The sequence below is a fragment of the Carassius auratus genome, chromosome 46 (assembly GCF_003368295.1).
Source record: "Carassius auratus strain Wakin chromosome 46, ASM336829v1, whole genome shotgun sequence".
Lineage (NCBI taxonomy): Eukaryota > Metazoa > Chordata > Actinopteri > Cypriniformes > Cyprinidae > Carassius > Carassius auratus.
Window position 1 is genome coordinate 15,136,762 of NC_039288.1, and position 13,621 is coordinate 15,150,382.

General features: G+C 36.2%; 1 protein-coding gene across 1 annotated transcript in view; it reads right to left on the bottom strand.

The window, feature by feature from the left end:
• Positions 1–13,621, bottom strand: part of LOC113064327 (breakpoint cluster region protein-like) — a 60,056-nt gene that overhangs the window by 2,606 nt on the left and 43,829 nt on the right. The window contains exons 9-22 of the mRNA XM_026235061.1: positions 8,847–8,968; positions 8,379–8,544; positions 7,273–7,392; positions 7,089–7,164; positions 6,897–7,001; positions 6,491–6,565; positions 6,281–6,378; positions 5,693–5,824; positions 2,873–2,932; positions 2,681–2,790; positions 1,209–1,348; positions 980–1,114; positions 772–877; positions 138–300 (exon numbers count right to left, since the gene is read on the bottom strand). Coding sequence (XP_026090846.1) covers positions 138–300; positions 772–877; positions 980–1,114; positions 1,209–1,348; positions 2,681–2,790; positions 2,873–2,932; positions 5,693–5,824; positions 6,281–6,378; positions 6,491–6,565; positions 6,897–7,001; positions 7,089–7,164; positions 7,273–7,392; positions 8,379–8,544; positions 8,847–8,968 — 1,608 coding nt within the window. The remainder of the gene's footprint in view (positions 1–137; positions 301–771; positions 878–979; positions 1,115–1,208; positions 1,349–2,680; positions 2,791–2,872; positions 2,933–5,692; positions 5,825–6,280; positions 6,379–6,490; positions 6,566–6,896; positions 7,002–7,088; positions 7,165–7,272; positions 7,393–8,378; positions 8,545–8,846; positions 8,969–13,621) is intronic.

The window sequence follows — 13,621 nt, forward strand, 5'->3', positions numbered from 1 at the left end:
GATAAAACATTAGTGCATTACTGTAAATGTGTTTTCCATTGTTTTTACAAACCGAGACACATTTAAATGATTTTCAATGGTGCTTGACATCTTGTCCTTGCTTTTGGTCTATGCTGAAAATAGGTCTAAATGTGTACCTGTGACATGACTTCCAGTGACCAGCTGTCCCCCATCGTGATAGGCTGTGTGGGGTTAGTGGGGATTTTACTGTCCTTCTCAGCAGGTCGTAGCAGGGTTGGCCCAAACACGGTGGCCAGATTGTGAAGAGACATCTTGTTTACGCTCTCTTTTTCTGCAACCCTAGAAACAAAAAGAGAACGAACAGGAAGACAGGAAAGTGAGATGATCAGTATATGAATGCATCCAGTTTGCTATTACGAACTTAAAAAATGACATTTAATTACAATTAATTACATTTTTCCTCCCTTTTCGGTTATAAAAAAAATCTATGTGTCCAGACAGGATGTTATACAGAAATTAGTTTTGTTAGAAAATGTATATATATATTTTTTTTTTTTTGCATAACGGCAATGATAATTTGAGGGGAAGAATTTTTATTAAGCCTGATATTTCTTTAAAAAAATACAATATGGCCATGTTTCAGAAACGTTTCTATCAGCCAATCATATTCTTAACCCTTCCCCTAAATTCATACAGCTATGATTTCTTTGTATGAATGTTCCAAAAACAATGGGTTTTGATCCAGAAATACGTCTATCTTGTTGTTAAGCCTCTTAGAACACTGTCAAAAGTCATCAGCGTCTTGTCTACCTCTTGAGATGATCCAGCAGGAAGAGGAAGGTGACCAGGTTGGTCTCTGGGAGAGAAAGCAGGAGATTCAGCATACAGCTCTCCTTAGCTACGCTGTCTGAAAGAGCTGCAGAGAAACGAGGACATAATCAACATAGTTATACCTTCAAAAAGCGAAGTCTGCTCAATATTTAGCAATGTGTTTTCCAAGTAAAAACAACTGACGAACCAATGCCTCCTGCAAAGTTAGGGTAGAGCTCGTCGGTGAACAAGGGCTCAGGAAGCTCCCTGAAGTACAGCTTCAGCGTTCCGGCAATGGCGTTCACATCCATCTCACTCATCATTACTGACACGTCTTTATTATCTATTACAGAGAGAGAGATCAGCAACTAAACTGCCTGACTGGATCTGTCTGTCATTACTCAATGTAAAAAAACACAGGTCTGATTGACACTCACTGGTGTCAAAGGCAGTCTTGAGTGCCTGAATGTCAGTGGCCACTCCTGAGACACGGTAGATGCCCACTTCCTCCATTCCTCTTCTCTCGATCTCCTCTAGACACTGTCTGACGATGTAGGGCACTTTAGAGCGTTCCCGTCTGAGACAAGAAATAATACCAGTATCACAAGACCAGCTATTTGATTTTAATGATGATGAGACCCAAACAAGGACTACTTTTTTTTTTACTTCCATTCAGTAAAAATTTGATAAACAAAAAGTAACATTTGTAATTTTAAACATATGATCTTAGTTCCACAATTACTATTTGTGTTCACATACATTAAAATTATTACATAAATATTACATTATCAAATATATTACCTCAAGAAACATTTCTTATTATGCTCAATGTTAAAAATATGGAGCCCCTCACATGACATGCAAGAAAAAATAAATTAATTGTGCACACGATTTACTTATTCGTTCCCTCTATTTACTAAACCGTGCACATGATTACTATTGCGTTCCCTCGATTTACTATTGCGTTCCCTCGATTTGCTAAATCGTGCGCACGATTTAGCAAATCGAGGGAACGAATTAGTAAATAGTGCACACAATTTATAAATCGAGTGAGCGCAATAGTAAATCGAGGGAATGCTATAGTAATCGTGTGCACGTTTTAGTACATTGAGGGAACGAATTAGTAAATAGTTCACACGATTTAGCCTACCATTTGTTTCCTGCATGTCATGTGCGGGGCTCCGTATAAAAAAGCAGTTGTGCAGCTTAACATTTTTGTGGAAACCATACAAATTTTTTTTAGGCTACTTTGATGAATTTACTGCATCTTTCCTGATTAAAAGTATTCATTCTTAAAAACAAAACAAGAGTGTATATGCAGATGAGATTTGAAAAGTATGGTTTGAATTTGTTTAACTGTATCTGTCTCTCAAATAAAGCGATCACAGTTTCAGAAAAGTTGGTTTTCGTGCTTTTCAAAATTGACAGTCTGTGTTCACTGTACATTTTCATTGTATGGAAAAGAACAGCTTGGAAATTAAGCAGAATAATTCCTTTTCATTTACATTAATCAGCGGTAGGTGCTGCTAGGGTAGAGACCTCTGAGGCACATGTTAGGGTCTGAGCATCTGTATTGGTGTTGTCATGTCGTCTTTATAGCATTAATTGGTTCTGCCCTTAAACCCATTAGGAAGCTCATTATAGACAATCCTCATTACTGTCAATCAAATCTGAACACAAACACTGCACAAAAAGGGCAGAATTCTATGAAGCCTATTTTCATAGAATTCTATACTATTAACTATTTTCTATACTGTTTATTCAAATTTTCTTTGACACAATGAATCCCTAAAAAAAGCAGCATCAAAATGTTTGCCCTTTAAACTCCCTTTTTATAAAACAAAACAAAAAAAACAAAAATCATTTTCTAGTCTTTGTCTATCTTCATTTAAACTGTGTGCTTACTCACTTTGTCACTGTGGAGATATTTACTCCAAAGACACCCATGGGCTTCCGTGAAGTCATTCTCTTCAGGCTGAACTCACGGCTGGTGAACTTCATGGATATCTTCACCTCAATCTTCAGAAAAAGGTGTACAATTATTAATTAAGAGTGATGGATGGTAGGATTACAGCAGAGGAACAGATGTGAATGCTTTTACCCCATTCATAGGTATGACTGTTCTCTGCCAGTCTTTACCCTGGAGCATCGGTGGATCCAACTGGATAAAAAAACAAACAAACAAGACGAATAAATATAAAATACAATGAGATTTCCAACACAGACATTTGTCTTTGCTGAGATCCAGAGGGCTTTTGGATTGACCACACGTCTTCATCCGTTACAAACATTTTTCATACTGCCACTTCTCCTTATACAGCAGTTTTGCACATCACCAGCCAATTTCTGACCCCTCTAAGCAAACGTGGGGCCATCTGGAGTGGGCCAAGTTCAGCGTGTTCCTTTCCCTCATCCTGGCCTAATCTCCATATGGTCTCGTGTAAGGCCTGATCCTGCTCTGCTATCTAATCTCATCATCTCAGTCAATACAACCTGTATGTCAACAGGGCAGAGAGAGAGAAAGAGTGAGAACTGGGGCTTTGGCCACGCACCAGTGCCAGCTTAGGGCATTAGAGCTCCACTGGCATAGGAAAACCCACCCACACACACAAAAATGCAATATTAATTAACCTTTATTACTATTACCATATATGTTTTATATGATACATCTCTGTGCGAAGGAGAATACTGACATGAGTGGCAAAAATTATAAATAAAAGTTATAATATATACAAATTATATATATATATAATAATTATTTTTTTAATAAATATTTTGAAGTATTGCATGTCACACTGCAAGACACTGCTGTCATAACTTTAACCATTTACCCATACACAACTGTTAAACTGGCAAGTGACTTAAACCGTTTACTTTCAACATGAACAAATTCATTCCATTTTATCCCTCACTTTACCTTTCTTCTGTGCAAGACATTTTGTACAAGGCCCCATAACCTTGTTCCTTTGCCTGCCGGGGCAGTTTGCGTGGAGATATCTACCCCCACACCCTTCACCAGCCCCCCATCACAGTCCTCAATGGGTGGACAGCAGCTCCTGCTCTCCTCATCAAGTACTATCCACTCTTCACTCATCTCCAATGTATCTACGACTGAGCAGAGATCTTCAGCTGGAATTGGAAATCCCTTCAAATGTAGTGTGATCTGTATCTTGTAGATCCTTAAAGGTTATAAAAAGTTCTAAAAAGATCCATGGCTGATCCAGAAGTCTTCCATTCAAATAATATACGTAGAGGGTCTTCAATATCAGATGAAGTGTTTACAGTAAGTACCGTAGCTCTTTTAATAAGAATAAATCCTTGGTCCGGAGCAAGCGTTGAGCTACAGTGATCCAATTACTCTGTACACTGCAAATGCTGATATTAATGATTCATCCAGGTTCTCTGGGAATCCCCAAATCTACTGCTGTTCACTTAATTATCTTATTTCCTTTTGTAAGTCTGCGTAACTTTCTATTTCCACACCTCCAGCTCGTAATAGATGATCCCTTGACTTACCTCAGGCTGCGTAAGCTGCCCTGCCCCAACCCAAACACAGCTACTAATGTCCAGTGCACCAATCAGAGCATCTCAAGTTTATTCTGCTGCCATGCAGTACTGTTATCATTTACAAAAATAAAAATTAAATTAAATTAAATTTTGCTAACTAAAATAGCTAACAATTTAAAACAAAATATCTTTTTTCATGATGAAAAAAATTTATATTAAAATTGATATAAAATTCTGAATTTTATACATTCTATTCATTAAACATGAAAAATGACTTTATGCAGTGATACACTAGATGGCAAAAAAACAAGTCTGCTTTCCGGACTTTAGAGGGATCATAGCACAGCCCCCTAATCCCTTCCCCCTTTCCCCCACAATACATCAACCAACAGACCTAGACTTTACAAGTAGTCATTTGTAAGGGAAAATAATTTTGTGCTGTTTGTGTGACCCCACAAAACTCTCTAGGGAGGGGACTGATAGGTCAGCTGATCTGACGTTGTTTGGAGTGTGACATTTTTAGACAGGTCACATAAATAATAGATGATTTGATGCCTAAAAAGCCAGGGCAGAGTGAATAACACCCTACCTATTAAAAAGCAGATTAAATGTCTGGGATATAAAGGCCAGTCCCCATCTGTGACTGAGTCTCTCATAGGAGCAGATATACCTTTGACCGGACTCAGTGTGGGCCCAGATGGAGAATGACACTTAGCTCACAACCGTTCACATGAGCCAAGCAAATTTATGCTCACAAGTCAAATAAACTGTAAACCAGTAGGGATTTGTAAAAAGGGCTTATAAGTGGGTTGTGTGAATCATTAATAAGTCTTGTATAAATAGTTTAGTCAATACCACAAGGCAAGATTGTGACATTTCATCGATCTATAGATGCTAATTAAGATGAAAATTGGACTAGTTGGGTTGACTCGTCGACCATTCTCATATCATTATACTCCATTTTTGGTTGAAAATGTATATAGCAAGAGCCTGGGTGGTACCAACTAGTGTTGTTAAACTAAAACTAAAATGATTAAAAATCGTTTTCGCTAATTGCAATGTGCTGAAATAAAATAAAAATACCAAATGAAAGACTTAAAATGAAAATTAAAAATGTTGCCTTAGCAATAAACTGAAATAGAAATTGAAGAGCTATAATTTCTAAAACTAAATTTAAATAAATCTAAATAGAAATATAAGAAAAATAAATGGTGACAAAAAGCACATCTAATGAATAAAACCTAAACTAAACTAAATATATATATATATATATATATATATATATATATATATATATATATATATATATATATATATATATATATATATATATAAACTATTTCAGAATATTAACAGTAATACTAAAATAAAACTTCCAAATTTGTTACAATGTTTTTTTCAGTAAAGATCATACCGCGATTTGGCCTTTGCCCATAATTCTGTCCGTGCTCTCTCCATCCTCCTTGTTCATCTTAGCTTTGTTGTAGCTTTTCTCGTAACACAGTAGACGTAATGTTTGGGAGCCCTCCAACTCAATCTCAAACTCCTGTGGCAGAAACAATACAGAGGAACTACATTACCCAGAACATATAAAACAAATACACATAATAAACATATACATAACAGCTACACTGAGCACATCTTTTTGGGATAATAATTTATTTTATTAATAAATTAAAAAAATATATAAAAACAACATTATTATATAAAAAAATAATAATAATTAAAAACTTCTGAATTTGCTTCACAAAACACTCAAAGGGCACTTTTGACTAGACTTAACACCTGCCAAGCCTCATTTGCTCGTTTTTCTCCCCTCCATACTTTGAGAATTGTAATTGCACTTAATTAAAATGTAATATAATTTGTCTTGAAGGCCTCCATATTCCACATGGCCTCGCTTCTGCTGCTCTTAATTAAGAATGAATGCCTCAAGGGTATTTCAGCAGGCAGGTCTTTTGGTATTGATGGTGTACAGACAGGGACGGGCACATGGGATTACCTCATTCCACTTGGGTTCTGTGGTGTATCTGTACACTCTTGTTTTGGCTTTATTCACGAAGATGCCGAAGGAGTCCACCTCTAATGTGCAATACAGATCTAAAGAAAGGGAAAAGGTAAGATACTGGCTCTTTACATTGTGTTAGGACAAGTAAATGTGTACATGAACTCTGAATAGAGCACAGATAGGAAGAAGGAAAGAGACACATACTTAAGCTCTGTTTAAGTCCAGAGGCAGAATGGACAATTACATTCAAGAATCCGTACAGTCCAGCAGATTCATCCTCTACAGGCGGAGAAAAAAGTAGAGAAAACTGTTCAAAACATGATTAGAATTAAAAAAAAAAAAAAAAAATTACAATACAATACAATCATCATCGTCATAATAAAAATATTATTAAATTCAAATAATATTCTCTGCAATTTCATTAGTTTGTTGATACATGACATTATTGAAAAGAAAAGATTGTTTTAAGAGAAATATTATCTATTTTATTTTGATTTAACCCTTTTTTTGTTCACTAAAGAAACATACACAAGAAATCTTGAAAAACTTTTCTAAGATTGTAAACTGTTTTGATTTCATCTTATCTGGTAGACCTGTGCAACTTTCTTACCCTCTTTATTGACAGTGAGGGGTAATTGATGGACCGTCTGGAGTTTGAGACAGGAGTTGGTGAGCATCTGAAGCTCCATCGATGTCAGGTTGAAGGTCTTAAAGCCTGGAAAATGAGCAAGTGTTCAGTTGAAAAAAAAAAAAAAACACTATCACCTGTTCTATTGCTGATTTCAGTGACAATGCTACTCACATTTCTTTTGCTGTTCTTGGATCACTTCCTTCCACTCGGCACGCTCATAGTCCGATGAGATCAGAAAAATGTAGCTCTGAAATGCATAACGGACATGGACTGTGAGCATTATCAGGAATGTTGAAAAGGAGTGTGAGGAGGAAAATCTGATAGGACAGAAAGGCTGTGAATCACTGGCTCTTACCTTTCCATTGCGGTTGTGTACTCTGAGGGGCATGTAAGGAGAGTTCAGCAGCAGAAGAGATTCCTGTTCCGACAGCTTCTTTTTCAGCCTCTCCATAACCTTTGAACCTTTGATGGTCCTCTGTTGAGGCAACAAGCAAAAAGTAATCTAGAGAGCTGTCTCGTGAACTTCTGAATGCATCTAGTTCAGAAGGTTTTGAGACACAGCTTTTTACAGCCAAATATACATTATTTCAGAAGTTTTACATTCTAAAATTTGGGGTTGGTAAATTTTTTATGTATTTAAAAGAAGTCTCATGCTCACCAAGGCTGAATTTGTTTGATCAAAAACTGTAAAAACAGTAATGCTGTGTAATATTATTACAGTTTAAAATAGCTGTTTTATTTTGTCCCTGGAACACAAAACCAGTCATAAGGGTCAATTTCTCAAATTTGAGAGTTAAACATAATGTGAAAGCTGAATAAGCGCTCCATTAATGTATGGTTTGTTATGACAGAACAATATTTGGCTGAGATACAACAATTACTGGAATCTGAGGGTGCAAAAAAATAAAAAATACTGAAAAATCATCTTTAAAGTTGTCTAAATTAGTTCTTAGCAGTGCATAATACTATCAAAAATTAAGTTTATATATATATATTTATATATATTTTTGACTAAATATCCTCATTGAACATTTTCTTCACTTAATATACTAACGATTTTTGGCATAGAAAAATCATACATTTTGAGCCATTCAATGCTTTTTAGGCTATTGCTACAAATAAACCCCAGCAACTTAAAACTATTATATTTATTTCAATATATTTTATTCCTGCAATGGCAAAACTGAATTATCAACAAAACTGAATTGTCACATGATCCTTCAGTAATCATTATAATATGCTGATTTGGTACTCAATAAACATTTCTTCTTATTATTAATGCTAAAAAAAGCTTTTTTGAAAACTTAATATTTTTGTACATATGAACATAAGACTATAAATACATGAATACATACAATGGGGTCTATTTTTTTCACACTTTTTCTAGTTTTACAAAAATAATTACAAATGATATCATCAGTACGATAATTTGACTGTAAAGATTCCTAAAATATCCTGTACCCTCTCTCTCGGGATCTCACTCCTCAGGGACGAGATTTTGATCTTAATGGCATCAAGTTCCTCATCAGGGGCTTGTGGGATAGGCAGGGGCTCAGACTCTTCTGCTGTTTGGAAAGTGAGGTCCGAGAGAGGAATGTACCACTTGGAGTCATACTGCTGGCTCTTACTGCAGATAGACAGCACAAGGGGGAAATGGGGTGATGGGGTAAATAATTGAATATCAAGGCAAAAATACATCCTGAAATCTGATTATGGAGTACTGATGCTGGTGCATACTGGGCACACAGGTCTGAAGAGCCAGGATGTTAGGCTCAGGTTGCCAAAATAATACAAGTGTATCTGACTCAACTATACCTATATGGTAAATGAGAGTAGAACTGGTCCATTTTTAACAATGGAAAGAGAGTAAGATGACAGGGCAGACGGAATTATGGAAAGATAGAAATGAAAGGAGAAGATTGTCCCTACCCTCCAATCTGTTTCTTCAGTTTGGCACAGAGCAGGAGGTCAGTAAAGAGAAAAACATGGCGTAGTTTCCGAGACCCTTCAACAAGCTCCACCATGAAGCCATCCTTCAGCAGCTGACGGTTCTGTCATACACAAAAACAACGTAGGCAATTTTCAGTTCAGACATAGCTTTAAAAACATTATATAAAAAATTATATATATATATATATATATATATATATATATATATATATATATATATATATATATATATATATATATATATACACACGCACATATATATACATACAAACACACATAAACAAGTGTAATGCTGTAATACTGCCAAATAGAAAAATGTTGACATGTTGGTGAGAACTGCCACTAGGGGGTGGTCCTACTCTATTTTTCTAACTCTCAAAAAAGAGCAGTGAGCTGGTGTTGATGAGTCTTTGTGTTTATGAAATGAGAAAATTGAATGGACATTTTGAAACAGGTAACTCCTGTCCACAGATTATATGGTAAGTGATAGTCCCATGAGCCTAAGCAGTGGTTAATGTGTGAAAACACACACATATGAGCATAACACAGCCTCCGGCCACATGTCACGCATCAGTGCTCCCACAGCAACACGTCACCTCTGCAGTGGGGAAACAAAAGATGATATCACAAGCATCTCATCGTGAGACGCTCTAACCCGGCTCCACTCACCTCCACATTCAAAGACCACTCATTTTTGATGCAACAACATCGCAGCCATTGACTCACCCAAAAAAGAATAATTGGACGCCTGAGTGAATTTCACAGCACTGTGTGTGTGATGTGCTGTCTGTAGCTGGGGACACAGAATAGATGTAAGTCAACGGATACTCATTCCAAAAATCCCAGCGTGCCAGCCATGTTGTGCATCATTGCTTTTCCAGAACAAAGTGTAATGGCTTGATTTCAGCTTATGGCACTGCCAAAAATTAGATTCTTATTCCACATGGCTCCATTTTCTGCATACAGAAGTGTAGTGGGAGAGAAAAGAGCCTCTCTCCATATCTCTACCAACAGGAAGAGCAATTACATTGTTTAGTCAATGCAAACAGTTCAATCAGCGGTTAACAGTGCCCATTTCTCCTCAGCTCAGTAATTAATGTGTGGGGTCTTCAGTAAGTAGATGGTTAAGGTCTTAAAATAGGACGGATGAATCCAGCAGTGAATGAAGAGACTCCACTCAAAAGGCTCAAAAGATCAGACTCAGCAATACTGAAATGGGATCCTTGTAAACACAATGTTCCCAAATGCTCCCACACCACCAAGATTATATTGGTTCAGTTTCAAAGGGGAACCATGCAGGAAGTGAATACAACTTCTAGAGCTTATCTAAAACTTGCTTGCTGAACTCTTCTAAAGAGAAAAGAGGAAAAAGTAGGGAAGGCGACATGTACATGAAACAACAGTGTTTGGTGACATCACTGTGAGTGAAGGAACCTTCGCAGATCTCACTTTGTCACAAGCTATTATTCAATTTAGGCATCACAACTTTACAATGTATAGTATGAAAAATATTACATTTTAAAGCATTATTGAATGCTTTGGGTTTTAAAAAATTTGCTTTTAGCGAGCCTTAGTAATCTAAATGCAAAAAGAAAAAAAAATATATAGTATTTATGGTGAAAATATATATATATATTTTTTTTATAAAATATAGAATTGTGGTAAAAAGTAATTGTTGATGTTTATCATTTTATTATTGTTGTTAATTTGATGTTCATGTGTATTATTTGATTTTATTTGCAAAGGGGTAGTGCAAAAATATTATCTTAACTTCAGACTAAAACATATAGTGCACAAAAGATCTTTGTATCTCTAAAAGGCCAGGGAACTGCTCACATTACTTAATAAGTGGTTCACTCCCTTATACATTCTATTCAACAAACAACAATACAATAAAAACATATAACCAACAGAAGACACTAAACGCTGTTTTATTTCAAAAAGCACTACCATATATATCAGCAATGACATGACTGACATTTCCAGAACAGGCACAGACACACACATCCAAAAACAAACATGCTTGGTTTCTTAGTTCAATTTCTTCCGCAAACAGTTGTACTCTACTGTACACTGTTCACAAATCTATACCAGTATCTTACTAGTCTACAGCAAAGATGATGTGCTTTTTCCTCTCTGTAAAAGAGGACACGCTCAAATGAGCTGTCTCAGCACATCAGATGACATTTTCCAACAGTTTGCCTCCAGTAAAAACATGACAATAGCAATATCTCATAATCACCCACTACAAACAGACTGAAACCACTGAAAATTAAACACACAGTCATTCAGAATTACAAAACTGAGCGGCTCAAACTGTTTGTGTTTGTGTGGTTAAGACAGAAACCCCTCTGGGTTGCACATGTTTAGCCTTCTTAACATGCTACTTAAAATTATGTTTAATATATATTTATTTTATTAGTATTATGAGCATATCCCTGGCTGTGTTACATTGTTCAAAAAGAATCAAGTAGTTTTTTATGTGCTTAAATTACCTCTCAACAGACTGTGTCCTAAAGGTAAGAAGCAAAATGCTCATCACATGAGTCTGTGTGTGGTATGTTGATGTGCATACGTTTGTGATAGTCTTTTGAACAGAGCAGGTGGCTTCGACGAGCCCGAGGTCATCTGGTTGTGTATGCATATGTTTGACGTGTATATTCAGGAGTTAGCATGTTTGGATTGGTTTGTGTTTATGTGCCTTTTGTGCATAGTGCAGACACTTCATATACATATTTACATTGTGAATGAGTGTGTGTCTGCAATGTCACATGTGTGCAGCAACTACATACAAAGCCCATCATACATCGCTGTGTGTGAGTGTATCGCATACGCTGAAAGCTGCTTTCTGAAATCGGCAGGTTAATTTGCATTTTAATTAACTGGCTTCAGCCCAGCAAGTGCAGGCCTCTGGGGCCACCCTGAATCTCTTTTCTCTCTCTCACCCACATACCTACAGTTTCCAGAATGGGTAACACTAGAAGCCCATAGCTAATCAACGCAACCATGACCTGAACAATCATGTTAATGCTTCTAGCTGCCCACTGATATCAGTTCTGAAGTTACTCTTAAATAATGAGATCATTGTTCATTTGTATCAACCAAAGAAGTAAGCTTAGGGCACCATACTGTACCTCTCTACTTAAGCTAGATGCATCTCTAGAACTAAATTAAAAAACTAAATGAAAAAAAAAATAAACAATAAGAAGTACAAATTATACAATGATATACAAATTATAACCAATGCCAATAAACCAGTAATTATTTTTGTTATAACAGGAAACCAATAAATGGCTAAAAAAAAAACTATACTAGTTTGTGTAAATAAATAAAAAATACAACACTAAAAAACCTACAAGCAAACAAAATAGATAAGCTTAATATGCTACATTTAATGTACAGTATGAAAAATGGATATTCATTTCGAGATTTTCTTAAGAAAACATTTAAAAGCATTACTGAATTATTTTTAAAGATCTGTTTAAAAAAATCTGCATTAATTGAGCATTAGATGGTTCTATGAATATAAAAAAGGGGGAGAGGGTGAGCATGTAAAATTAAATATCCAATATCAGCTGATATATATATATATATATTAGAGGTGGGCATAGATTATTTTTTTTAAATCTAGATTAATCTCACTGTAATCCTGGAATTAATCTACATTAATCTAGATTAAAATGGCTCATTTGAATTCTGCCAAAGGCATTAAGAATATGTGTGCTACCCAAATAAAATAATGACTAAAAGTAAGTCTTTTAGAATGGGTTTCTCAAGCCAGGTGGTGCATTAGACCAGGGACTGTTTCCTGTTTCCAAAATGCATCACAAAGTGCTTGAGAAAGCTGTAAACTAATTCCACATTGCACAAGGTGCAAACAACCTTACGCCTGTTTCACACACAGTCTGTCTGCAGTGCGTATGCGTTTCGTATTTTTTTACGCACCCATGTTAACGGATTCCAGCGTTCACGCGGTTGTGGTCTGTCAGTGCGTTCGAGGAGCGATCATTTACGTACCGAGTAGCGGACTGCAAAGGCGTCCTGCGTGAAAGCATAATGAATATGAGTCCGTGATGCTTCAGCACCACATATGTAACGCACACGGACTGCATTCGCACTGCAGATGGATTATGTGTCGAACAGGCATGCGTCTTGTCGAGGTTTCCATTGGGAAGCTTCTTTTTTTTTAAATTCCCTGAAGCAAACCCGGCGGCATCTTAGCTGCATCCATGTTAGCACGTCACGTTTGATGTGGTAATTTCACAGTAGGCATACACACAGGTTTAAAGACTCGTTCCCGGCCCCTACAGATTCGGCTAGGTATACATCCGCGCTAAAATATCAAGGTGAAAGTAATCATAGCTTGCTTAGTATAGACACAGCTCCCAACCCAACTTTAAAGAATAGATTAACGGCACTATTTTTTTTATCGCCCGATAAGAGTCTCACGTTAGCGCAGCACGTTAACGCCGAAAATAGCATTAACTGTTATTTAGTTATTTAGCCCACCACTAATATATATCCTAATCATGATACTGATGAATAAAAAATAAAACTGTAATACTGGCTGATAACCAATATATATAATGTGGATATAGATACACAATTTCTAAGGTGTCCTAAGCTATTTTTAGAATGCTACATGCCAAATTTTAATAATCATGGTCTCTTTAAGTCCCTGCAATATGAGAAATGGTATTAATGATGCAAGCCTTAGATAAAAAAGAAATGGCAAACTAAAGGCAACCTAAGGC